The 24,663-nt window shown below is 44.4% G+C and overlaps 2 protein-coding genes and 1 long non-coding RNA gene across 5 annotated transcripts in view; 1 reads left to right on the top strand and 2 right to left on the bottom strand.

The window, feature by feature from the left end:
* The window catches only part of LOC137476579 (uncharacterized), a 110,561-nt gene that overhangs the window by 51,385 nt on the left and 34,513 nt on the right, over nt 1-24,663 (bottom strand). The window lies entirely within an intron of this gene.
* On the top strand, nt 1,538-18,428 carry DLGAP5 (DLG associated protein 5). 2 transcript variants are annotated; one of them, XM_068194904.1, is made up of 18 exons: nt 1,538-1,817; nt 3,037-3,245; nt 3,685-3,789; nt 4,304-4,388; nt 6,123-6,221; nt 6,969-7,039; nt 8,692-8,984; nt 9,357-9,475; nt 9,558-9,675; nt 10,063-10,148; nt 10,701-10,861; nt 11,580-11,672; nt 13,076-13,295; nt 14,297-14,510; nt 14,866-14,923; nt 15,995-16,148; nt 16,502-16,551; nt 17,227-18,428. In XM_068194904.1, exons 1-18 carry the CDS (start codon nt 1,577-1,579, stop codon nt 17,347-17,349), a joined length of 2,499 nt encoding a protein of 832 aa, XP_068051005.1. In that variant the 5' UTR covers nt 1,538-1,576; the 3' UTR covers nt 17,350-18,428. The 2 variants fall into 2 exon arrangements, with proteins under 2 accessions (XP_068051005.1, XP_068051004.1); XM_068194903.1 differs by lacking the exons at nt 14,866-14,923; nt 15,995-16,148; nt 16,502-16,551; nt 17,227-18,428 and having other exon boundaries at nt 1,539-1,817; nt 9,555-9,675; nt 14,297-14,529.
* LGALS3 (galectin 3) lies at nt 17,926-24,663 on the bottom strand. 2 transcript variants are annotated; one of them, XM_068194925.1, is made up of 7 exons: nt 24,613-24,663; nt 21,850-21,903; nt 21,695-21,717; nt 20,960-21,412; nt 20,723-20,811; nt 20,276-20,444; nt 17,926-19,636 (listed from the first exon to the last, which is right to left on the bottom strand). In XM_068194925.1, the coding sequence occupies exons 3-7, from the start codon at nt 21,710-21,712 to the stop codon at nt 19,481-19,483; spliced, it is 885 nt and encodes a 294-aa protein (XP_068051026.1). In that variant the 5' UTR covers nt 21,713-21,717; nt 21,850-21,903; nt 24,613-24,663; the 3' UTR covers nt 17,926-19,480. The 2 variants fall into 2 exon arrangements, with proteins under 2 accessions (XP_068051026.1, XP_068051027.1); XM_068194926.1 differs by lacking the exon at nt 24,613-24,663 and adding an exon at nt 24,279-24,356.

Genomic DNA, 24,663 nt, shown 5'->3' with positions numbered 1-24,663 from the left:
TTCAGGTGGTGCTGGTGTGGACCAGCTCTTCCAGGATTGTGTGGAGGAGATCCAGTCCCTGATTTGAGTTTTGATTTTTATTCCCCTTTGCTCTTTAACTTCCACCGACCATTTCTTCTCTCCTGAAATAAAGGAGCACAATGCACTGATTTTCTGTCCAAGCAATTTTTGGTTCCTGTTCTAAGCAATTCCAGGAGGCTGTGCAGGGGCTGTGCAAGTTTCCCCGTCCATGAACACTGTCATGGAGCGGGGAACAGGGAGCTGCCACTGCCAGCACTGATGGCATCTGAACATGCTTGGGCTGTATTCCTTCTTCCAACAGCTCAGGTTCTCTCCTCGACTGCTTTTCCTATAAATGTATTGGTTTTATTTCTGCATTGTTTCTATTTTTATGCTTTTTTTTTCTCTAACATTTGGGTTTTCCAGCTAGGCTGCTGGTTGAGTTTTTGGCTTTTGGTGGCACATAGATGGGAGCGGGATGGACTTTAGGAAGTCCTACACACCCATTGTCAAGGCTTTTCAGTTCAGTTCACTGGTGGTGCCTTCAGTTTGATCAGAGCATGCTGTCCTGAAATGAAGAGCCTCAGTAAATGATTAAATTACCAATGAATTAATGACTGTTGGGTGTTTAGTTTAGCTCTGTCACCCTGCTTATTGTAAAGCTGTTTTCTGTAAGTGGTGGAAGATGAGATGTGTGAGGTGGAAAACCCTGGACAAGACAGGTTTCAGGGGATAACAGAATCCCAGAATGGTTTGAGTAGGAAGGGGCCTTAAAGCCCATCTTGTTCCCATCCTCTGCCATGGGCAGGGACACCTTCCACTATCCCAGGGTGCTGCAAACCCCATCCAGCCTGGCCTTGGATGCTTCCAGGGATCCAGGGGCAGCTACAACAGCATCTCTGGGCAATCTGTGCCAGGTCCTCCCCACCCTCACAGAGAAAAATTTCTTCCCAATATCCTATCTAGCCCTTTGTGTACATCCATTCCCCCTTGTCCTGTCATTCCATGCCCTCTCCACCTCTCCTGGAGCCCCTTTAGGTACTGTTAGCACAGCAAGTGCAAACCAACTGGCAATTGGCTCAAGGCTTCATGCCAGGGTAAAAGAGATGGGAAAAAATCTGCTTGAAATAACCACTATTGTATTGCAGTTGCATCCTGGAAACATCCTGATTCTGAGTACTCTGCTGCATGGCAAAATTCCTTGCTATCAGATAGGTCTAATCTAAATGGAATGTTGCTTCCAAGTATTGTCCTACAGCCCTGTCATTTACTTGCTCATCTCCTTAATGTGGAAAACAGCTGTGGAGAAAGCAGCCCAGCCAATCCCAGGCACGGGTGCAGGGTCCCCTCCTAATTCTCTGCCAGACTTGGTGACCACTCAACACCCAAACTGGTCCCTGGAATGAATAAAAATAATGAGGAATAGCTGAAAGAGTTGTTGCTGAAATTGTCATTTGAGTTTTCTCTGGTCACATACAGAAATAAAGAATTCAGTGCTTTGCTCATAACCTGCAAACTTTAACAAACTGAGACAGTGTTTTCCTAATCACCGTGATTGTTGCCTAAGGTCATCAGGATGGCTGCTACTTCCCAGTTTGCCAGCAGATACAAGAAGGATTTGAGTACAGAAGCCCTCAGAACCAAGGTTGCCCGCAGGAAATCCATCCTTCAGAAGGAGAACAGGCACAAGCTCTTTGAAAAGGGCCGGCAGCTCGGGCTGGCAGATGTCAATGTTCAGCCCTCCAAGGAGAGGGGAATTCCTGAGCTCAAGGAAGCCAGGGAGTTGTGCTCTCAAGAGAGCAGCAGTGTGAAACAGAGTAAGTAAAGAATTGCTACAGACATTTTTTTTAAGTGTTAAAAATTACAAGTAGGTTTAGTAGCATTAGCACAGAAACCTAATAGCAGTCGATATTTTAATTTGACAAAAAAGTTCAAGATTTAAAACCCTTTCAGTCTTTCCAAGTGTTAAAATCAAGACAATAAAATCCTAATACAGCTGTACCCTCCTCACTGTTCCTGTGGTATGAATGAAGCTTTGCTCTGATTTGTCTGCAGCAGCTAAAGGAAGAATGCATTTTGTTATTAATATTCCATAGGAAGTGCCTTTATGACTGCTTTGTCCTTTAGGATGTGAAAAACTCCAGTCTAAAATACCATCTAGCATATAACTGATGCCTGTCATGTGCTTAGAGTGTGCTTAGCAATGGGCAATTTTATATTATATATAAAATTATTAATGGGTAAATTCACAGTATGATTGTATTTTGAAAATGGCTAGTTTTTGACGACTCATTTTCCTCTCAGAAAATAAGGCCTGCATATATGCTGAATTCTGTCCCCTGGCTCTCCTGGATGCTTGTGGTCTAAGAAATTAAGTTAATATTTTAAAACGTTAACAGATTTTTTTTAGAAATACTTTCACCTTTAGTATTTTGATAGCAGAAGATTATTGGAGGATAGTAATTTTTTGAAGATTATTGGAGTGCAGTCTCTATGTAATAGTATCAAATATGAAATTTAATAAATTTGTCTTGATTATCTTTCATAAATTTCAACTTTAAGTGGATATTAATTTTTTAGGTAGACATAACTCAAGTTTGGCATCGTCTTAAGGTTTTATTCTTTCACATGACTTCTGCCTCATTTATTGTCAGCCTGAGTCAGACTTTGGTATCTAAAGCCGAGTTTTCAATGACATTGCAATTGTTTGAATAGAGAAACTGTTAAAAACAAATCAAATAAGAAGATGAGGTGTTAATGTTCATATCAGTAACCTTGCAAGTCTGTGAAATGGGAGTGAGTTTACAGTAATCCTCAGGTGGATATTTGGGGAAGTCTATTTGTGAGTTAAAATTTACCACTGAATTCCCTTTTAGTGGGAAGGGTTAAAACACTTTAGAGATTCCAGTCAGTTCTGCTCTTTGACTTACGTTCCTCTTCTAGCTTGGCAAAGTTTATTGGCCATTTCTGTCTCTGGTTGGCTCAAAAACAGTCTTCATGATTTTGTAACACATCTGTCTTGCGTGCCTGCTGCAGAAGCAGCCCCAAATGCAGCCACCAAGAGGATGAACGAGCGCAGGGAGATGCTCCAGCGCTACAAGGAGGAAAAGGAGCTTCGCAAACTGCAGGAGCAGAGAGAGAAAGCCAAGAAAGGGGTGTTCAAGGTTGGGCTGTACAGACCAGCTGCACCTGGATTTCTTGCACTTGCTGCTGAGGAACCTGCAGTAGCAAAGCCAAGAGAGAAGGTAACAATGGTAATATTTAATATCTAAATTAATTGCATCTGTGTACTCCATTTGTGGCTATTTGTGTGCAAGATGTGTGTGTTATTTCAAATAAGCTGTTTATATTGCAAATGCTTTGTTAATGTTATGATAAGGGAGTCATTTGGCTCATTCTCTTTTCTAAACAAAGCTGGAAATAGTACTGATGATATGTGGATTTTTGTATTTGTGGCTATGGTCAGTTCAAAAACTGGAATGATTCATCCACAAACGAAAGAGATGTGTTATTTTAGAACTAGTAAATTCTTCATATTTAGTCAACTCAGCTTTGAAAGCTTTCCAGATTGCACACTTGACCCCTTTTGCACAGACATGTTGTTTTTCACATTTATTTGCTCAGTCTCTGTGACAAAGGGAAAAAGAAGTTTATTCACTCTCATTTCCTTGGGGATGTTTCCAGGCAGCTCCTGCTTTCTCTGGGAGGATTACTCGGTCAAAAGCCAAGATCCAAGAAGGAAAAAGTATGATACCAACTCTGATACCAACTGCATCTAAGACCTCTATGGTTTGTTTTTATTTGTATATATATATAACTTCAGTGAATAAATTTAGAGAAAGGGATGCAATTTCAGACTCAAGAGTAGTATCTTTACAAGTTTGACTAGATCAGTACAAGCAGAAAAGAGCACACGTTTTCTGGATCTGTTTGTCAATCAAGTTTTTCAAGATACTTAAACTGTTGCTTAAATATTTTTCTTCATTCTTTTTCTGACAATTTATTAACCAGTTGGATAATGCACAATAACATATCCCTAAATCAATCTATTTTAAGCTATTTTTCTTCATTCTTTTTCTGACAATTTATTAACCAGTTGGATAATGCACAATAACATATCCCTAAATCAATCTATTTTAAGCTATCCTTAATGTCTCTCTACTTTTTAAAGCCCCTTGTGCCAAATAATTTGACTTTTTCCTTTACTGTAATCTAGGATAGATAGATGAGGAAAGAAATTGGGCTACTGATTTTCTGGAAATCAGATACTTCACAAAAAAACCTGTTTTTTTTTTCCTCATAGGTCAGTGCCCATGGGCAGAGCGTGCGCTCTACACAGGCAGGACATAAACAGATGAGTACAGCCAAAGTGGCTGAAAAAGAGAAAGGTATGGAAATACAGCTGAACCTGAAAGTTGGGGATTTCTGGGGGAAAGATCCACAGTACTTTTTTGGGTGTAGGAAGGAAGGAGGAGATTTTAAGACGGCCATTCCTACCAAGGGCAGCAGCTGGCTGATTATCAAGCGTGTGGCTCCAGGGGTCACACGCGCTTGTTGCCTCCATAGGCTGGGGGAAATGGAATGCAGGATCCTGACAGTCCTGGTTACTGATTATTTCCCCTGGGAGAGGGAAAAGAAACAGGTCAGTAGGCAAATTGCACAACTGCCAGCTGCCTCAGCTCCTGGAGCTGTGCAGAGGTTTCTGTTTGCCTCAAGAAGAATGTCACAGGTAGTGACTGCTGTTAGCAAAGAGCAAGTGCCTTCTGTGTCTGTCACTCCCTGTGCCACAATTACAGATATTTCTTAAGAAAAAAACAATTAAAAATCAACAACCTGTGCCACCTTTAAGGGATTAGAATACCTTGGATCAGAAACTCTTCTTCATAGCCCAGTGATATCCTTAAGTAGATAGAACCAAGTCATGTGGAATGTTGATGTTAATGCAAGATATTCAGTAATTCAGAGTGAAATGACTTTCACATCATTAATCTAATCAAATCAGCAAGCTGCAGACTTTATTTAAAGTCATTTCAGTAGTGCCTTTGAATACTGAAAAGATGTATTTATTAGTGTTTGCTATAACAATTAAAATGTTTGATTTTTGCAAAATGGTCATCCATTGATTATTTCTGTTTAAAATTTATGATTTCTTTTGTACTGAATCAAGGATACGCATTATATGTACTTAAACTTCCCTGCCCATGGCAGGGAGGTTGGAATGAGGTGATCCTTAAAGTCCCTTCCAACCCAAACCATTCTGTGATTCTTTGAAACACCAATATAAAGATGTTTGGGAAGTGAATGTTTGGTAAATCCAATGTTGTAGTTATTTACCTAGTGATTTTTTTCCTCAACTTTTCATTCTAGCTTGTACAGAATCACAGCTTGACTATAAGGACAGGAGTAGAATTAACAGTAACCAAGTGGGGATTTCAAACAGGCAGGGATTGGAATAAAGAGTTCCCATGAAATTTTTCTGTGCAAGGAAGATGCTGTCATTTTAAAAGTCCGTTAGAATCAATGCTAAAATACAAAGATGAAAATGATCAAGATGGGTAATACAGTGCATGAACTTGTCATATTTTATAAAATATTTCAGAGCAAATTAGTCTTAAGAGTACTTTGTTAGATTGCATTAAATTCTGACCTTGGAAATCTTTCATATAATGGCCAGGGCATCACTTTGTTACACCGACGGTTTGCTTTAGCTTCCAGCTGTGCAAATAACCATGGCAAAGATATTAATCTAAAAAACTTCATCTGTAAAACAGAGAGGGCCTTGACTCTGCTTGCAGAGAGCAGTGGGAAGCATTCCTTAGCTTTGTGCATGGCATCAAGCACACTGGTACCTTGATGGAGCTGTGCAGTAAAACCACCTCCAGTCAGGATCCCTCAGTGCATTGCCTGGATGCCAGGGCCAAGCTGTGCTCTGAACTGACCAAAACCACCCTGCCCTGTTCATTCTGGCAAACCCATTCAAAAACCCACCCAACCCTGTTCATTCTGGCAACTGGTAACTGCTGGTTCATTTTTCTGATTTCTACAAAATTGAAACTTTCAGTTATTACTTGAGTGCAGCTCCTCATTAAACTTGGAATCTCTGGGGTTAATCTCTCTTGCAGTGTTGCAGACTGCAGCCCAACCAGCCCCCAGTGTGAGAGTCACCAGAGCAGCTGCCTCTGCAGCCAGGCAGGTGCTGAAACCAACTGCTGCTACTGCTGGTAAGTGAGGCAGAGTTGTGTAGCTCAGCTGTACCTTAGATTGCATTTAAGTCATGCCAAATTATCATCTAAGAAAAGGGCTAAATGCTGGATCACTCAGACTCTTGGCTGGAACTCTAGTGCAATATCTACATCAGCATGTTGAAACCAGCACTGGACAGTTTCCCACAAAACCCATCAGTGTGGAGCATCCATGTCCACATGGTAATTACAAACTCAAAGAACAAAGCCAGAACTGGTAAAGATTGCCACTTTGGCTGTTTATTAAATCGGTTCTTCGTAATTATTAAATATGTGAGCAAGAACATCTCTGGAAGAGATGAGAGCCTTTGTTTTTCAGGTGAGGAATTTCTCTTTGTGTTTGCCTGTTTACTAGAATTCAGTCTACCAACAGAATTCCTAAGCCATATAGAAATGAAAAATCTAAACTCAAACTGGCTTGACACTCTCTCTTCAACCTTTTAGGAAATAATGTGACTTTTATTTTAGCTATATGGCAAGATCTAAAGATTGATGACTTAATAAACCTGTTTTCTTGGTGATACATCTGTTACTAGGCTGTTAAATCCTAGGCAAGGTTTTCTTTTGAATGAACTTTTGCAATGCTTTTTCTTCCCTCTAACCACCTCCCACCCAAGAAATAAAACAGTCTCTATCTTTAGCAACTGGATTTTTATGGTAGTGTTTTTGTGAAAGATTACATGAATCAGCTGCCTTTTTGACCTCTGGGAGTGTCTCTTTTTGTAGGTAACCAGTCACAGAGAAAGGCAGCAAACGTAGGAAAGCAGAAGAAAGCTGTCAAACCTGATCCCATAAAGGTAGGTCATGTAATGGTTGAAATGGAAAAGCAGTAAAACTAATTTAAGAGCCAATAACTGTGTCATTGTAGCTGAAGTGCTCAAACATAAAGTAGTAATTTCAGTAATAAGCTAGGATTTGGGAAGGAGTTGTATGTATTTATACAGCCATATTTTAAAAATTAAGATCAAATTTTGTGCTCATATAGAGTCACAGGATGCTTGGAAGAGACCCACAAGGATCATCTCTGTCCAACTCCTGGCCCTTCACAGGACAACCCCAGGAATCCCACCATGGATGTGGACATGACTGATGATTGGTGTGATTACTAATCAGGATTTGGACCATGATTTAAAATAGACAAGAAGTTCTTGCATGACATATATCTGGTGTTTTAACTAGTCCAAAAAAAAAAAAAAAAGGGCAGCTTTGCTGGTTTAATCTAGCAGCTGTAAATTTTGTGCAGTTCATTCCTTTTTGAAGTGTATTCTGAATGGATCCTTTTCCTGCTCAGGTAACAATATGAGACTCTAGAAGCTAAGAAATAAACACAATTTTAGGTTTTGAACCACCAAAAAATAAAGCTGGAAATGCTGTTCTCTGCGAAGTAGAACACTATTCTCTGCATGATTTACAGCTAAAGGCAGTCATTGTGGTTCTTGGTGTCATCACTTCCAGAATTTTTTGTGCATTTATGTACAGACAGTTCTGTGCAAGAGCTATCCATGATTTTTTCCTTCTTTTGCTCCAGTCTGCCCTCTCACACCTCCCATCTCCACCTTGTTCCTCTCACTGGAGCTGTGCTTTAGAGTGTTTGAGATTGTGCAATCACACCCTAACAGGAGGTGAAGAGCACTTGTATCTTCCTTGGACAAGCACCTCTTCACAGGCAGGAGTCTCTGCCACTTGGTAAACTCTTGCTGTGACCACAGGCAGCTCATTTGAAAAGGTTGGCTAAAAGCAAAATTCAAGGTTTACATTCCTAGCAGAGGTGACTGAAGTATAACAAGACTTTCAGAGAAGATGCATATTTTCTTGAAAAACACCCAGAGTTTTTCTGGCTGGCTTGAGCTAACAATCTCAATTAGGCATCTCAGAAATGTCTTCTGTGTGACTATCTGGTCACTCATCTCATAAGAATGTGAATTATTATTTAATTTTTTTTGTCCTCTTTTAATGACATTCTGTGGTGGTAACTGCACTTGTCTTGAGTTGCATTCCTCAGCTATCAGCCTATTCCAGCTTGTTTTTCAGTCTTTGGACTGGAGGATGTGCATAAACTATGATTATTCAACAGTCCTAGTTGGATTTGGAGACAGTAATTCTGCTCTTGAGGATTTTATCACCTTAAAGCTTTTTTTTTTCTAGCAATGGGAGCAAGCATTTGTCAATTTTAATTATTGGTTTGGTTGGTAAGGTGTTCTGCTTTAGCCCCTGGAGTGAATTGTTCCATTCTTTGTTGTGAAGTGTTAACGTCTGTCTCTAGAATGATTTGTAGGTGCCAAAAATGGTTGGACTTGTTGGTAACTCATCACTTCTGTCCAGGTGTGCTGTTTTAGGAGCTGATTTACCTTAAGCTGTTCCCTTCCTGATGGCTTTCAGCCATTCATGTTATAATTCAGCCCATGCCTATTGGTTTGGTGATTTGATTTGTCTACCTATGCTGTTACAGGTCATTTCTTCTAAACATGAAGTGGAGACAAATGCTGGAGTGGATCCAGGGCTGAAAAGTTCTGCAGCTGATTCCAAACACTCAATGCCAGTAGAACTTCAGCAAGAGCAAACCTCAGTGGAAAAGAACAGTTTTTCTCCAAGGAGACCCAGAACACGGTCCTTTGCACCTCAAAACTTTGTGTTTCAGCCTCTGAGTGGATTGGCAACCTACACTGTGACACCCATGTCTCCTTCAAGGGCAAATGCTTTTTTGACACCCAGTGCTGTCTGGAATTTTTCAAAATCTCCAGTGTAAGAGTCTTCCTTCTAATGGTGCCTAAAATGCAAGTGAACCTCTATGGGGATGCAAAAAACTATTTTTCTCTGGAAAGACTCACTTTGTAACAAAGTGTTGTGCTGTTGTAACACCTAATTCTCATGGGTTCTGTCATTGCTTAAATGTGGACTTAACACAACAGCAGGTATGGATATAATCCATTATTCTGTCCATGCTTGAGGAGCAGCTGTCAAAGACTCTGCCCTGTATCTATCTGCACTGATTTATTTGAGTTTTCTAGTGTTATGTGGAGGTTTGCCTTCTAAACTGCATTTCTGTGAAATTGGCCATATTTGATGTCACTTTCTCAATGTGTCTTAACCAAATGTACTTTTGTTTGTTTCCAGTAAAATATTTGAAAAATCCAGTGAAACTAAAGCACAAAAGCCTAATTTAAAAAGTCAAATTTCACCTTTTGTTGAAGGCCTTCAAGAACAGCAAATGACCACAGGCTTGAAAGGAGGAGGTAGGAAGTTCACATTTAGTTTATGCTGATGCTTTTAATTATCACCAGATTCTGAACAAATTGCTTTCATACTTTTCAGCAGGTGAATCAGAGGAGAGAACTTCCACTCAGAGATCAAACAGAACAACTCCTGTCTCAACAGCACTTGCAGTGAAGTCAGATGATACAAGAGAGCAAGAGCATGATGTGCCTTATTTCAGGTTTGGGCTCACTTGTTTCACTTCCCTGATGTCCATTTGAAGATTCTTAATAAGAAAAATGAAACTTCTTCCAATGATCAGCTTAATTTAATGGTGATTGGTGTCTGTCAGCTGTGACCTGAGCAGACAGGCATTCCTGTTTTCCTTTTTGTACCTTAACTGCAAGGAAAGTATGTAAACTTCTGGAGACTAACACCTTGTCCTAAGGATCATGAGCTTGAAAGCAGCAGAAAAGAAACTGTACCTCAGCCACTCAGCAAAATAAAACAATCTAATCTTCAGCTCAAAGGCTCCAGATTCTCTGAGAGCAAAAGGATATTATCATTAACAGCCACAAGTCAGGAAATTCTCCAAATCCTTATTTTTTCTCTACCCCTGTATTTTCAGAAACATCCTTCGGACTGAGACAGAGAGGCTGCTGTCTCAGTGCCTGCAGTGGGAAGGGAACCTGGAGCTGGACATTCCAGAGGATGGTAAGAGTGAGCTGCAACAGGCACCAGAAGGGGGGTTCTGGGAACTGAATGGGGCAGAGAGAAGGACATGTGTGTGCTGTTGGCAAAATAGCAAAAAATATCTGCAAAGCTGTACTAGAGAAAGTTTAGAGTTGGATCTGCCCCAAAACACAAAGTCTCTTATTCCTAAAGTTTGTTCAGCACTTGCAGTGATGTTGATTGATAAAATGAACAAAGTGCATATCAAAGTAATTGTTCTATTGCCAGTCTGAAGTGTATTTAAATGTAGGATCTTTAACCAAGCTAATTTTTAAAAATAAGATTTGTTTTTAATGTGGAATAAGTGCCCTTATCTGGGAAAATATAGGTGACTCCAGCAATGCTTATCTTTAAGACTTGAGAGAGTAATTTATTTTTTTTTTTGAAAGAAGCAACTTCAGAGCATTTCAGTGGACAGGAAAGCTCCATCTGAATTGAATTGCAGGTTTGCAATAGGTGGGACAACAAATTCCAGATTTCTTGAACATTTATTTATCCAAGATATCCTGTATTTTTTTTTCTTGTTGCTACCAGCTAAAGACCTGATTCGCTCCACAGTTGGTCAGACAAGGCTGCTCATAGGAGAAAGGTTCAAACAGTTTGAAGGACTGGTTGATAATTGTGAATTTAAACGAGGTGAAAAAGAAACAACATGTACAGACCTGGATGGATTTTGGGATATGATTCATTTTCAGGTATGTACTTGCATGTTAACTTAGTAGGATAAAACTAATGGAGTTGTTTATGAACCAAGTATTGAAGCTTTTTTGGTTCTGTTTTTTATCTTTAATGTAAAAAATGCAGGTCCTTGTTTTAACACCTTGTGGCAGTGAATAGTTGCAGTTGGGATGAGTTATAATTCATGAACCAGTTCTTCTGCTGTGTCTTCTTGTGGCCTGTGTGCCTTGTCTGTCTCTGGAATGAATGTTTGGCCAAATCTTATTCTGTTTTGGAGTGAGGATAGTCACAGTGTCTACTTCCCAGTTTTTGGAAAATTCCTGAAACTCACCTGAAAAGTAGGGGTCCCGTGCTTTAGTATGAGAAAAACGCAGAAATTACACTAACTCTATTTAGGGCTGAGCTTAGGTGGTAGAAAACCTTAATCTCTTTTCCTCTGTTAATGCTTTCTTTAGTTTCAGAATGAAATATAATCTGAATTATCAAAAGAGCTCTCAACAGTATTTGTAAATCAGCACTCAACAAAGGAGTTTGTAAGTAGTTAAATTAAATGCAGAGATGGATTTGTTATGGTCCTAGTCACAGGTTTTGACTTCTCTGCAGAAAGCATAGGAGTTGGATCTGCTTCTTCAGAAGTATTTGAGACATGTTTCCTGCAGGATGGAAGACTGTGCTTGTTTGAGTAAAGGTTATTTTACAATGTGTTCTTTTGCTTTCCTTAAATGTGACCAACAGATTGAAGATGTAAATAAAAAATTTGATAATCTGGTGAAGCTTCAAGACAATGAGTGGCAGCCACTTGATGTCCCAAGCAAAGCAGTTGCTAAGGTATGAGTAGCCCCTAAAGCACATCTTGCATGGTGGCTTCTTTAGATATATTGAATATTAAGTGAAATTCCTCTCAGGGTGCACCCTTCTCCCTCACCTCTCTTGTATTATCTGGTGGGTTTAGTCCTAGTTGTCTCTTTTGGCTGGTAAGATTAGAACTAAGAATTAACAATGACTTTTTTGGAGTCATTGGATTCTTTGCTAGTAAGACAAATCTCTTAAATTTAGGATATAAACTTACTCTTCAGATGTAAAACAATTTATCTGGGCCACTGACTTAAGTGGAAAGTAAACCACCCAGGAATTTTGGAGTGACTGCCAGTTTTGAGCAGGGAGTGCTGGATTGTAATGGTGTCCCATTAAGTCAACACCATGGGTGGCTTTAAACTGCTGCTTCTCTAAGCACAAATGGATCTGACACTCTCCAAAATAAGTTAGTGCTTATTGCAAAATAAGCTGTAATGTGAGTTGGTTTATCTACTCTTTGGTTTGAAATATATAATTGCTTCTGAGTGTTGAGTTGTATTTGCATTGCCTAAACACTGTGCAGTTCCCTGAGACTGCTTAACTAATCATAACCTTGAGATGAAGGTGGATAAGAAACTCCAGGCATGAGAAAACAGAGGGAATGTGGTCTGTGGGAGCTGCCCATAAATGCCAGAACTCTTCAGGTGGCACAAAACAAAACTTCCCTTGGAAAACTGAATGCCAAGAGAGGCTTCAGTGAATGCCTAGAATCTGTCCTGTGGTTACACTCTGTCCTTGCCACTAGGAGTCCCTGCATCCCAGTGCTTCCAAAATCTTACTGAATTTATTAGGAAAAAAAGTTATATTGAGGATTTTTGAACTGCATATTCATTTGAAAAATAATTATTAATGTTGTCATCACAGACTTACTTTAACAGCTGGATGGCAGCCCAAGAGATGCTGGGGCTGGGCAGAGACCTTGATGCATAAAATTGTAGAATTGTTGAGGTTGGAAAAGTCACCGAGTCCAACCATTCCCCCAGCACTGGCAGTGCCACCACCAACCCCTGCCCCCAAGAGCCACATCACATGGCTTTCAAATCCCTCCAGGGGTGGGGACTCTGCCCTTCCCTGGGCAGCTCTGCCAGGGCTGGACAACCCTTTCAGTGAAAATATTTTTCCTGATATCCTGTCCAAACCTCCTCTGGTGCAAATTAATCAAGTTCCTCTCCTCCTGTCCCTGTTCCCTGGGAGCAGATCCCGAATCCCACCTGGCTGCTCCCTCCTGTCAGGGAGTGCTGCCGAGCCACAGGATCCCCCCTGAGCCTCCTTTTGCTCCTTGCTGTGTCTGTGGCAGCAGCACCTGTGTAGAGGTTCATGTGGAATTGCTCCTCTCCAGAATTTCCAGGTGTGACCCAGCTTTCTTACCATTGCAGAAAAAGGCAGTTCCAAGTGGAGTGGCCAAGCCCAAGGTGGAAGCAGCTGCCAGAGCTGCTGCCCGGAGCCGCCTGGCTTCTGTGAAAGCAGCCATGAGGGACAAAATGAAGCAGGGGGCGGCTGCTGAGGGTACACATCAGGAGAGGCTGCCAGAGGCAGAAAAAGTGGTTTTTGAAGCAGGATTTTTCAGGATTGAAAGCCCTGTGAAAAACTTTTCAGGTAGGTGAAGCTTAATCATGATTTCTGTGATCTGAAAGTACCGAAGAGAGTTGAATCCGTTTCACTGGGGAGGGGAATTGTGCTGTTTATACTGGCTACAACTCCAGGACTGGACACGCTGTTTCAACCAGTGACTGATTACATCAGGGCTCCAAAGTAAACTGGTGTACATGAATGTGCTGATTTGAGTGGTTATGGTAGCATGAAATCCCTGCTTAGACAGAGGTGAAATAGCTGGTTCATGTTTTTCCAGCGTAAATTTAATAATGAAATTCTAATCTGAGCATTCCCAGATTCTCCTGATGAGCCTCTTCATCAAAGTCAATGCCAGCTCATATCCTCTAATTGTAGGACAGGAATTGGGATTTTTTTTTTAAACTAAACCTCTTGCAGTGCTGTCTTCAAAGCTGCAAATAAAGTCCACTCATAATCTCTACTCATGGTTAATAAGATTGTAACATAATCCAGTTTGCTATAAAAGCTGTTTAATAGTTCAGGTTTTTTAACAGGTGCTCAACATATAACTTCATTTTCAGCATTTTATCTTAATGACATCTATGTGCAGCCAGTATTTCCAGTACTTCTGCTTCTCTCACATTTCTAGTTCATAATTTGATTTTAGATTCCCATATTTTTGGGTGCAGATCTCTCTTCTCATGACAAAACTAACAATTTTTTTCATGTGCCTCTTGTTAGTAGGAGGGAACTTCTGAAAAGCTTTGAGAAACACTGTGTTTAAGCCAACTGCAGCAGAGAATCTATTATAAGCATCAGTTCTAAATCTATGTCTTTTAAACACTATTAAAATTGCCTAATTTGAAAGATGGAAGTTAATAATTTCAATTTCTCTTTGCAAGTGTATATAAGATTTCCATCTAATATTTGTATAAGATGATTCAGCAAGCAGAAAACATTTGTGTCCCTGGTTAGAATCATAATGATCAGTTCATTTCAGCTTCTGGAAAGTGGTGTAGGAATGAAATATTAAACACATTTTCCAGGTTTGCTTCCAAGGACCCCTGGAAAACGGGCAAATCCTAGATCATCCATTAGATCTTTGCTTGCTTCTCCTCTCTGTGACCCTGAGGATGCAACTGCAAAACAAACCCCATCAGGCCTCAAAGGCTTCCACCCAGCACAAAGTTTGAAAATGGACCAACTTCCCACTGAACAATCTCCCCCACTGGATAAACTCCCTGATGGTCTTGAACAAAGGTAGGCATGTTAAAGCAGCTTCTGATTAACCTTGTACAAATCATTTTAGAGTTGGAACTGAAAGACATAAGGCTAAAACCCATTGAATGGTCCCTTTTGATTTGGCAGTGATAAAGTTTGCAAAGTACTTGTGACTTTTCCTTCCCTTAAGCAAATATTAAGAGCTTTGCCCAAGTGTAATTTTGCTGCTGGGGTAGAAGTTTGTTTGCCCAGGAAGTTTGAGTTTGATGTAGCTCACCAGTGCCAACCAAGGCAGCAAAACTGCAGAACAAACTGTAAGATTAGTTGGACAAGTCAGAAGGTGATTGATGAAGATGATTGAGAAGAATGATAATTGTTTGGGTTTCTCTTCCAGCATTTCTGTGGTTGCAGAAGAAATGTGTCTGGTTGCTGGCACGGCAGAGGGAAGTAAGGTAAGTCATGCATTGTTTGTGGATGTACTTTAAATACTCTGGTTTTACTAGCAAGGGAAAAATTCTTTTGATTACCCCAGACACTTGGACTTCTGATCAAATCCTCCCTTAGAAATCTTGTGTATTCCTCAGGGCAGTGCTTTTTACCTCTGGGTGGACAAAAGTAGGGACTGCTGCAGTTTGGGCACCCTGTCTTGCTCTTTAGAGCTGAATTTGGAGGTCCTGGCTGCTCCAGGAGGACACTTGTCACTTGGACAAGCAGTGTTCCTAGAAGTCCACCACCTCCTGTTTTCTGGTGTGGATTTTTTAAATGCTTGTGCATTTATGGACCCTGACTAAAAGCAGCAGCACTCAGTCCTCAGAGCATCCTCCACAGCAGAGCACTGGACTCTTAATCTCCTTAAAGGTATAGCAAGAGCTAATCTAAATGTCAGAAATTCAGGTCCTGGAATGTCTGAAGACCTGGTGACATTGCCTGTGTTTGAGTAGCCTTAAAAAAGCAGGAATGTGGCCTCTAATTCAGAGGATACTGTGCTACCAGTGAAAGCCAGTGCTTTGGAGTCAAGCATCCTTTAGTAACTTTCATTGGAAATGGAGTCTTTAAATTTTATTAGTTACTGCTTGGATCTGTGCATGACTGCAGCAGTCATTTCCCCTCCCACCCCCCTGCATCTAATATATATTTTAAAAATCCTTGTTACTAATTTTTTATTACAGCTTTTACTTCATCCTTTTTCTATTAAAATGAGAGCTGGTGATCTCACTCTCTGGGGAAACCTTTCAGTGCTGCTGATGGGTTTTTCTGGAGGAAAAGTCACCAGATAACACTTGAAGTTCAAAATCTTCTTTCCTGTGGAAGAAATTCCCTTATACTGTCAGAGGAATTTTCAGGCTTTAAAGGGTGTTTGGGATATGAGTCACAGCCTTAAACCCTGAGCCTTGGCCTGCCTGTGCCTGGAGTTTAAACTCCATCTCTGCTGAACTGTCCATAAAATCTGTAGGTTAGATGTGTGGACTTGGTCTGACATAACGAGGATGTGGCTGGGAACAGAGAAAATCCCTGTTTTTCAGGTCCTGGGAAATTCTAGCAGTGAATCAAAAGCAGTGGATGGCACGGAAGAGATGGAACTGTCTGCTGCAGAACAAGGACAAGACATCACCATGTGCAGCCCAGAGAAGGAGACAAACTCTGCTCAGTCTGGAGAGCCACAAATGCATCAGCCAGGTGCTTATCTTAGAGCTGCATGGTGCCGCTTGGGTGGCATTGCTGGGGCCTTCTGCTTACCCTAGGGATTTGTGATAATCTGAATATTGCTCTTTGAAATCAGATTGATTTGTGTGTGCTGTTAGAAAAGCCTCCCTTAGCTGCTTACACACGTTGCACATGAGCAAACAGCGCCCCTGGATTTCTCTGTACAGTTTCTGAGGGATATGTGGAGCAGAAGGCTGATATCAAGAAATAAATACAGTTTAGAGTTTGAATTTCTTCTTTTAATAAATACAGAAGAGAATATTGTTTTTTCAGTTTTGGCCACATCAGACTAACTTTTTTTTTTTAATTATATACTTATTTTTCAGATGTTTCATGTGGTGATTTGACACTCATTGACAGAAATCCTTTTGATATGGTAAGTTGACCTTCAAGTTTATTTGACTGAGGCAAGCTGCGTGTTGCAGGACTGTTCACCTTTGCTGCAAACTCAGTTACTGCACAAAGAAAATTAAACTCTTAAAGATGTTATCAAGCCAATTGATGTAGCTTTAAATACAAACCACATTCCAGCTGTCTCCTTGCTGGGCCCACACTGGTATTCCTTATTGCACATGATGAGTGTAGGATGAACCAAGACATTTCTAGCAGGACAATGTCTGATTCTTCTCAGATTGAGCCTTTAAATTGTGTTTCTTACAAATTTCCTTGTAGATATTCACTAACAGCGTTGGGTTTTTTTTTTCTTCTTGGATTTTTTTAAGCCTACCCCAAATCTTTTTTAATCACCTCAGCATTTAGAGCCAGAAGTAACATTCAGCAGGGAAAAGCAGGTGTGCAAAAGCTTTCACATTTAATACAATTAGTAGAATTTGGGTGTAGGTTTTCTTGTGAAAAATCCTCTTTATAATACGGATTACTGACTTGAGTAAGGAATGTCTGTCTTCAACACGGACCGTGTGTAATCACTTTTTATTTCATGCCTGGGAAATAAGCTTGTAAAATTACTCTTGGGGAAATCAGAGTCCTTCCAGTGCTCTGTGGTTTTAAGTGTTCCTCAAACCCTGACTCCACACTCTGGCTCCTCCCACAGCCAATGCTGGATGCTGAGCTTCCCTTCACTCCAGTCAAGACCAAAGCCCAGAAGTTTGCAGCAGCTGAAGTATTCAGTGACCTCATCGTGTTCTCTCCTGTTGGTCCCTCTGGGGATCAATGAAAAGTGACTTTAAATGAAAAATATGTAAATTCTATGAACAGGAAGCCCACAGAGGGTATCTGGAACACAGTCTGCTACCCTGGAACTGTGCTGAGAGGGGAAGAGTACCCATGGTAATGGATCTGATAAGAGGGTTTTTATCACTTGATGGTGCAGCTGTGATGCACCAAGCTCTGCTGTACATCAGTAGTGGGCTGTGTTCTGGTGATCCCTGCTGCATCCTCTGGCTGTAAATTCTGACTGCAACCTGAAGCATTTTTATGTTGGTATCATTTAATGTATTTCCTGTCTCCTCCAGGTTGTAAAACTGTTCACCTCTAAGCTTTTCTACCCTGATCTGACCTCATGACTTATTGTTATTACAAGGTGCCCACCCCACCAGCTGTGCCTGTGCCCTGTATCTGCTGGGAGGGCACCTTCTGGGGTGAGACCCAGGCTGTTCCCTCCCCAGAACACTCTGCCCTGCTCTGGGGGTACCTCTGCACCCCCAGGCTGCAGTGTCTGGTGTGTTAACACCTGCCTCAGCAGGGCTGGATGCATGCAATTTTTCCTGGGAAAGTTTTCCTGGTATGTAACAACCACTGGATTTGTAATATCAGAAACTAGCTCAGAAGAAGGATTTCTAAGTTAGATAATACCTTTTCTTGGTGATGTATTGAAATAGGCATTGATATTATTTCCTACAAGGATGCAATTTTCTGTTGAGTATCTTACGGACCCATGTTTTCTACTTGTTTTTGACATGTTTATGCTCAGTCTCTTCTCTCATCTTGTTCCTTGTGCATTCCCTATCCAGACTGTAAAATATTTCTGCATAAGGAGCATGCCAGTTCTGTAGACTGTGGATTTGAGGAGTAGCATTACCGTACCACCAGTTGTTGTATTTTTAACAAATACCTCACTGGGCTTCTTCTTGTACCGGTGACCTGAGTGTAACACACACATCCTTCCACCAGCCTTGATCCCAAACCAAGCAGAGATTTCAGTCCCTCAGCAGAAAGTGTTGCTGCCACTGCCAGGGGTTAAGTTTTAACCTGGAAGCTGTGTACTGATTACACTGAATAAAGAGAGGAAGCTGATGTGTGCTGGAATCCATTTCCTTCATTTCTAAACTCCAGTTCTAGGGATCCTTTCAGGTATCTTTTAATGACTTTCCTGCTGGGGAGTGGTTTGGGCTGGGAGGGAACTCAAAACCCATCCAGTCCCAGCCCCTGCCATGGGCAGGGACACCTTCCACAGACCAGGTTGCTCCAAGCCCCATCCAGCCTGGTCTGGAACACTGCCAGGGATGGGGCAGCCACAGCTTCTCCATGCTGCTGGTAGCAGTGTGCTGCTCTAGACTGCTGCATCTGCTGGAAATTTAAAGGACTCTGCTTGTAACTTGGCACTCAAAGTATAAAAGGAGTCGCTGTTATAAAACAGCATGAGCCACGTCAGAGAAGGATTTGGAAACTTCAGTGGTGGCTGTTGCACTGTTCTTGTTTTCCAGACAAGACTGCAGTGACTCACAGCAAAGGGAACATACTTCTGTTTTCTTTTTTTACCAGCCTGACTCACAGGGTGAACTTGCCAATAAACCTCCCCACCCTTGAAACTGCTCTTGACTCACACAGGGGTGATGAGTGGGGAGCAGCACAAGCCTCGTGACCTGTTCATGGAATACCTACACTCGTAGGGATGGGATCTCCCTGGGCTGGGCAATGTTGCTGGTTTCAAAAGTGAAGGACAGGGATGGCTTCTCCAGCCACAGTCTAGCAGAGAGATTTTGCTTTCTCCAGCTCTGAACCCTCTCCTGAAGTGCCTCATCCTGATCAGGCTCAGAGGCTGTCAGGTTTTCTCTGTGCTTCCTAGAGGATTGCTGCCCCTGTTCACAGGACCAGGGGCCAAATGCCACAGGCTGCTTTCCCAAGCTCCCCTCCACAGAAATCAAACTCCTTGTTGCTGTCTCTACAGCAGGAGTTCAGCTCCTTCCACATCAAAACTCAGCTTGCCTGGAGCGTGTCGTGTCTTTTGAGGTATTATTAAACCAAGTTTTACAGGTCAAATGTTTTATTACCTCACAGTGACGTGGTGAGAAGGCACTTGTGTTACACCCTAAAAGAGCTCAGAGTTTGCCCAGAGTTCCCCCCAGTTAGATCATGGTGGGCAGGACGCTGGTGAGGGCGATGTCCCCGCCGATGCAGAGCTTGGTGACCTCGCTCAGCCTCTTCTCACGGAAGTTGTAGTGCAGCAGGTGTGCGTCGTTCACGGCCACCTTGAAGTGATCCGTCTCGCAGAGGATCTGGAGCTGAAATAAAAACCCCAAATCAGCCCCAAAACCCAACTGGATTTGTTCTAGGAGAAGATTTAAGCCACACACCCGAGCAGGCTGGCACTGGCTGGAGGCTGCTGCCGGCTCAGTCCAGCCCTGGGGCATGTGGAGGAGCTGGTGCAGCAGCTCAGCTGCAACACCAGTGACCTTTGCCTTCCCAAAACTCTCCTGTGCTCTCCCTCCTCCATGTTTCAGCCCAGTTTCTGCCTCCTCATCCCTGTGCCAGTCCCTCAAAGCAAGCCTCCGCATAGTGAACCTCCTTTGCAGGACAAAACACCTCGTGAGGAGCTGCCAGCGGGGAAAACATCTTACAGAAACCTGTCCAACCACTGTGCAGAACAACAGTGTAAATAAGGAGGGTTTCATAATCCATGGGGATACCAGAAGGGGGGAGAAGTTATGCCCTGGGCAGCTGGAATTGCAGGAGGGAGTCAGAAGAGCTGGGAAGGTGCTGTAGGGACAGCCAGGGAAGCACATGGGGTGGCTGCCCCAGAAACACCCCTGGGAGCTGATTCCTGTGCAAAAGCATCATTGTCCTTGCACAGGTCTTGCTGCCCAAACCCTCTCAATGCTTTTGGGGCACTGAGACTGAGCTGGGATGGGTTTTTCTGGTACCTTGAAGGGTTTTCCAGCTTCAAATGGAAACCTGGGAGCTGTCCTCTCCTCCTTCCCCCAGGTATTTTGGAACATGGAATTGCAGACGATGACTTTCCTGTGGTCTTCATTGAAGCGGGGGTTAAAGTGGAAGGCAACGTCATTCCCTCTCTTGAAATCCAGGGAAAACCTGCAAAAACAATAATGGAATTGCTGCTTCTGCTTTTGCCACAAAAGCCCTGAATTCTGTTACAGGGCTTCCCAAAAATAGCAGAGAGAAAACCCCACAGACCCCACAGAGCAACAACAGGGCATTTACACGTTTGTTTGGTGTAATATTTGATATTACACTAGGCAGGGGTTATTCAGGAATGGAAAGCAAATTCCAGCCCCCCTGCTCCACCCAGCAGTGCCCCATGGAAGCCCCCCACCCTCGGAGCCAGACCCCCCAGTGCCACACCCCAGTACCTGTCTGGGTTGGGGTTCACAGTCCCAGTGATGGTGATGAGCAGCCGAGGGACCAGTCCTGCCTGCAGGGGCAGCTCAAAGGGGACTTTCTGGGAGACAACAGGCATTTGGTGTCAGCAAAAAATCATGTCAAAGGCCCAGTGCCACCCCTGAGGGCAGCCAGCCCCAGGCCCTCCCGTGGCCAAGCAAAATCAGCCACTGAGGACACAGAAACCCTCATAATGATGGAGCCATTACCATTGGAGGGGTTGGTCCTCCCTGAGGAGCAGGTCCTCCCTGAGGAGCAGAAGGCCCAAATCCAGGGCCACTGGATGGTTGTCCTGGGGCAGGACACGGCCCCGTTGCTGGTGGAGCTCCAGGGAATGCTCCAGGTGCTCCTGGATACGCTCCTGGTCCTGCTGGTCCTCCAGGATAAGCTCCAGGTGCTCCAGGATAAGCTCCTGGTGCTCCAGGATAAGCTCCTGGTGCCCCAGGATAAGCTCCTGGTGCCCCAGGGTAGGCTCCAGGTGCCCCAGGGTAGGCTCCAGGTGCCCCAGGGTAGGCTCCAGGTGCCCCAGGGTAGGCTCCAGGTGCCCCAGGATACCCTGGGAAGGCGCCAGGAGCTGCTGGTTGGTTCCCCCAGGAGGGCCAGCCCTGGGCTGGAGGGGCACAGGGGGCCGGGTTGTTGCTGTTGGCCAAGGCATCAGATAACTAGGGACAGAGGAGAGGACAAGGGTCAGCTGGGGGAGATTCCTCCTGGGATCACACTGAGGTCTCCAAAGTCCATCTTTGGTAGCCTGCAGCGTGGCCAAAGGCAGGAGCTCAGCTCTCAGCTGCTCCCTGGGCTTTTCCAGAAAACTGCTGACGGAACTGGAGAGGGTTTGGGCATTGAGCAGCTTAGCAAGGGCGTGTTCCCTCCCATCCCAGCCAAAGGTCTCTGCTTCAAGGCCACAGGCACAGCCCCCATGGTTTTTTAAAGAAATCCGTACTTACAGAGAAACCGTCTGACATTTTTCCTAAAAAGAAAAAAAACAAAAAGAAAGTGTCAGTCATTCTTAACCTGCCCCACCCAAAAGCCAGAGAATCTTTGAGGGGAGTTACAGCTTAGAGTGGCAAGCGATGGGAATTGCTGAGTTGCCATCACATACCTGCCCAGCAGAGCTGACAGCTCCGGTGCCAGAGAACAAATCCTGGTCCAACACCTGCGGGATAAAGGGAGGCACTGCCGGGAGCAGCCTGAATGCTCCGGGCTGGATCCAGCCCAGCCACCCTCGGGATGAGATCCACCACCGAGCTTACAACACTCCCAGTGTTATCCGCTTCCCCAGCCCTGAGGTGCCACCCAGGATTTCCATTTCCATTAAAAAACCCCAAAGGGGATCCCCGGGGTGCAGGCAGCCAGGATTTCCCTTTCCATTAAAAAACCCCAAAGGGGATCCCCGGGGGTGCAGGCAGCCAGGATTTCCCTTTCCATTAAAAAACCCCAAAGGGGATCCCCGGGGGTGCAGGCAGCCAGGATTTCCATTTCCATTAAAAAACCCCAAAGGGGATCCCCGGGGGTGCAGGCAGCCAGGATTTCCATTTCCATTAAAAAACCCCAAAGGGGATCCCCGGGGGTGCAGGCAGCCAGGATTTCCATTTCCATTAAAAAACCCAAAGGGGATCCCCGGGGGTGCAGGCACCCAGGATTTCCCTTTCCATTAAAAAACCCCAAAGGGGATCCCCGGGGGTGCAGGCAGCCAGGATTTCCATTAAAAAACCCCAAAGGGGATCCCCGGGGGTGCAGGCAGCCAGGATTTCCCTTTCCATTAAAAAACCCCAAAGGGGATCCCCGGGGGTGCAGGCACCCAGGATTTCCCTTTCCATTAAAAAACCCCAAAGGGGATCCCCGGGGTGCAGGCACGGCATCAGCCAGGAGCTGCGTGGGAGCTGCAAATCCAGCGCAGCACATCGGGGACACACGGGATGGCCTGGAATGGGCAGAGGAGGCTGGCAGCCACCCAGACAGGTCCCCTTCTCCTCCCATACATCCACGACTGTTCCATTCCGGCCGGAGGGCACCGTGGGAGGGACACAGCGGCTCCGGGCCAGATAAAAGCTGCTTTGCAAGTTCTGTGAGTCCGCAAAGCACACTGCGAACACACACCTGCCTGTGCGCAGGAATAGCCCGAGCTGGGCTCCTCCCATCAAAGGGAGCATTCATACGAGGAGGAAAAAGGGAGAGCAAGAAACGGGGGAAGAAAAGGAAAAATCCAAATTTAAACCAGAGAAGGCAAATTCTCTTTGAAAGAAACAGTCGGATGCACAAAGCTCGCAGGAGGTGCGGCTGCCCTGCCTCGGGAGTAACAAACCCCCAGGTTTCACAGCAAGCAAATCACTCCTCTCCCTGCAAAACACTCATTCTCCCGAGCCCACGGGGTTTTTAAGGCAGCTTTGAGCAGCCCATATCTCCCAAAGCTTTTACTTGCCTTCTGGGCTCTTTCTAAAGCCATAGTTTGGCAGGTGAAGGCAGGGGTGCACACACAGCCAGGTCAGGTGTGCTCCATGGCGTGCTCCTTGTGCTGCTCCAGCGGAGGTCCTGCATCATCCCCCTGGTCCCCTGGAACACCTCAGGGAGCAGTTTTGTTCCCTTAGACACCCTTAGGACAGGGTGGCCAGAGCCTCGTGTCCCCCAGGCAGATCTGGGGACATGTCTGGACAGTTTGGGGTCTGTAAGTAACCAAAATCCCCAAACCCCACTAATCCTCTGCAGCCAGGCTTGGAGCCCAGTGTCACCTCCTCTCTGTCACTGCAGTGCTGGAGCTCCTGGAGCTCTGGAAAAGCCCTCTGGGTTATCTGCCAGCTGCCGTGGGAAGGGGTTTTCTCCCACCTTTTCAGCAGTGCCCCAGTGATGGATGGCAGAGAATCACAGCATCAGTGGGGCTGGAAAAGCCCTCTGAACCCATCGAGTCCAACCATTCCCCCAGCACTGAGTCCCCAGGTGCCACATCCACATGGCTTTTAAATCCCTCCAGGCATGGGGACTCCACCACTGCCCTGAGCAGCTGTGCCAGGGTTGGACAAACATTTCCATGGAGAAATTTTCCCTAATATCCAGTTAAACCTCCTCTAGTTGTTCCTCTAGTGCAACATGAGGCCATTTCATCCTGTCTCTTGCTCCCGGGGAGCAGAGCCTGAATCCCTCCCAGATCCACCCTCCTGTCAGGGAGTTGTGGAGAGTGAGAAGGTCCCCCCTGAGCCTCCTTTTCTGCAGTCTGAGCCCCTTTCCCAGCTCCTTCATCCGCTCCTCGTCGAGTACTTGAGCTCTGATTTCCAATAGCATTTGGGCAGCTGAGCTCGAGCTCACCTGAGCTCTCCCTGCCCCGGCAGAGGATCAGCTGCAGGGAACATCCCAGAGCTGACCCCAAACATTCCCCATGTTCACATCAAGTGGAAAAAGATTTCTATTTGGGAAAGAAACGCCAGTTCTCTCCCCTTCGGTGATATTCCTGCAGAACTCAAATAAACCTATTCACTCCTAAACGCAACTGGCAGAACAGGAAAATAGAAATGGGGCATATTAAAAAGCATTTCTTACAAAGTCCAGTCAGTATCTTCTGTCTTCCAATGTCAACTTATTATAATGGGCTTCTGTCTTCACCCCGCCAGGATTTTGGGGCACGGGCAGGGCTGTCCAGCCCCCCACGAGTTGCAAACGCCCTTGGAGCCCCCCCACAGTCACGGTCCCTCCATCACCCCTAAAACCAGCCGGGGTTTTCCGTGCGCCCCAAACCGCAGAGCCCGCGGCAGCTCCCGCGAGTCCCACCTCGCACTCCCAGGGCACGGAGCACCCCAAACCCTTCCCTTCCGAGGATTTTTGTGCCTTTTCCCCCTGTTCCCCACGGGATCCCCGCGGGAGCCGCATCCCTCACCTGCGTGCGGCGGCTCCGCGGCGGCTCTGCGCTCCCGGCCCGGGACGCGGC

The sequence above is a fragment of the Anomalospiza imberbis genome, chromosome 6 (assembly GCF_031753505.1).
Source record: "Anomalospiza imberbis isolate Cuckoo-Finch-1a 21T00152 chromosome 6, ASM3175350v1, whole genome shotgun sequence".
Taxonomy (NCBI): Eukaryota; Metazoa; Chordata; class Aves; order Passeriformes; family Viduidae; genus Anomalospiza; species Anomalospiza imberbis.
Note: the sequence above shows the minus strand (reverse complement) of the source record. Positions and strands in the feature narration are given on the sequence as shown.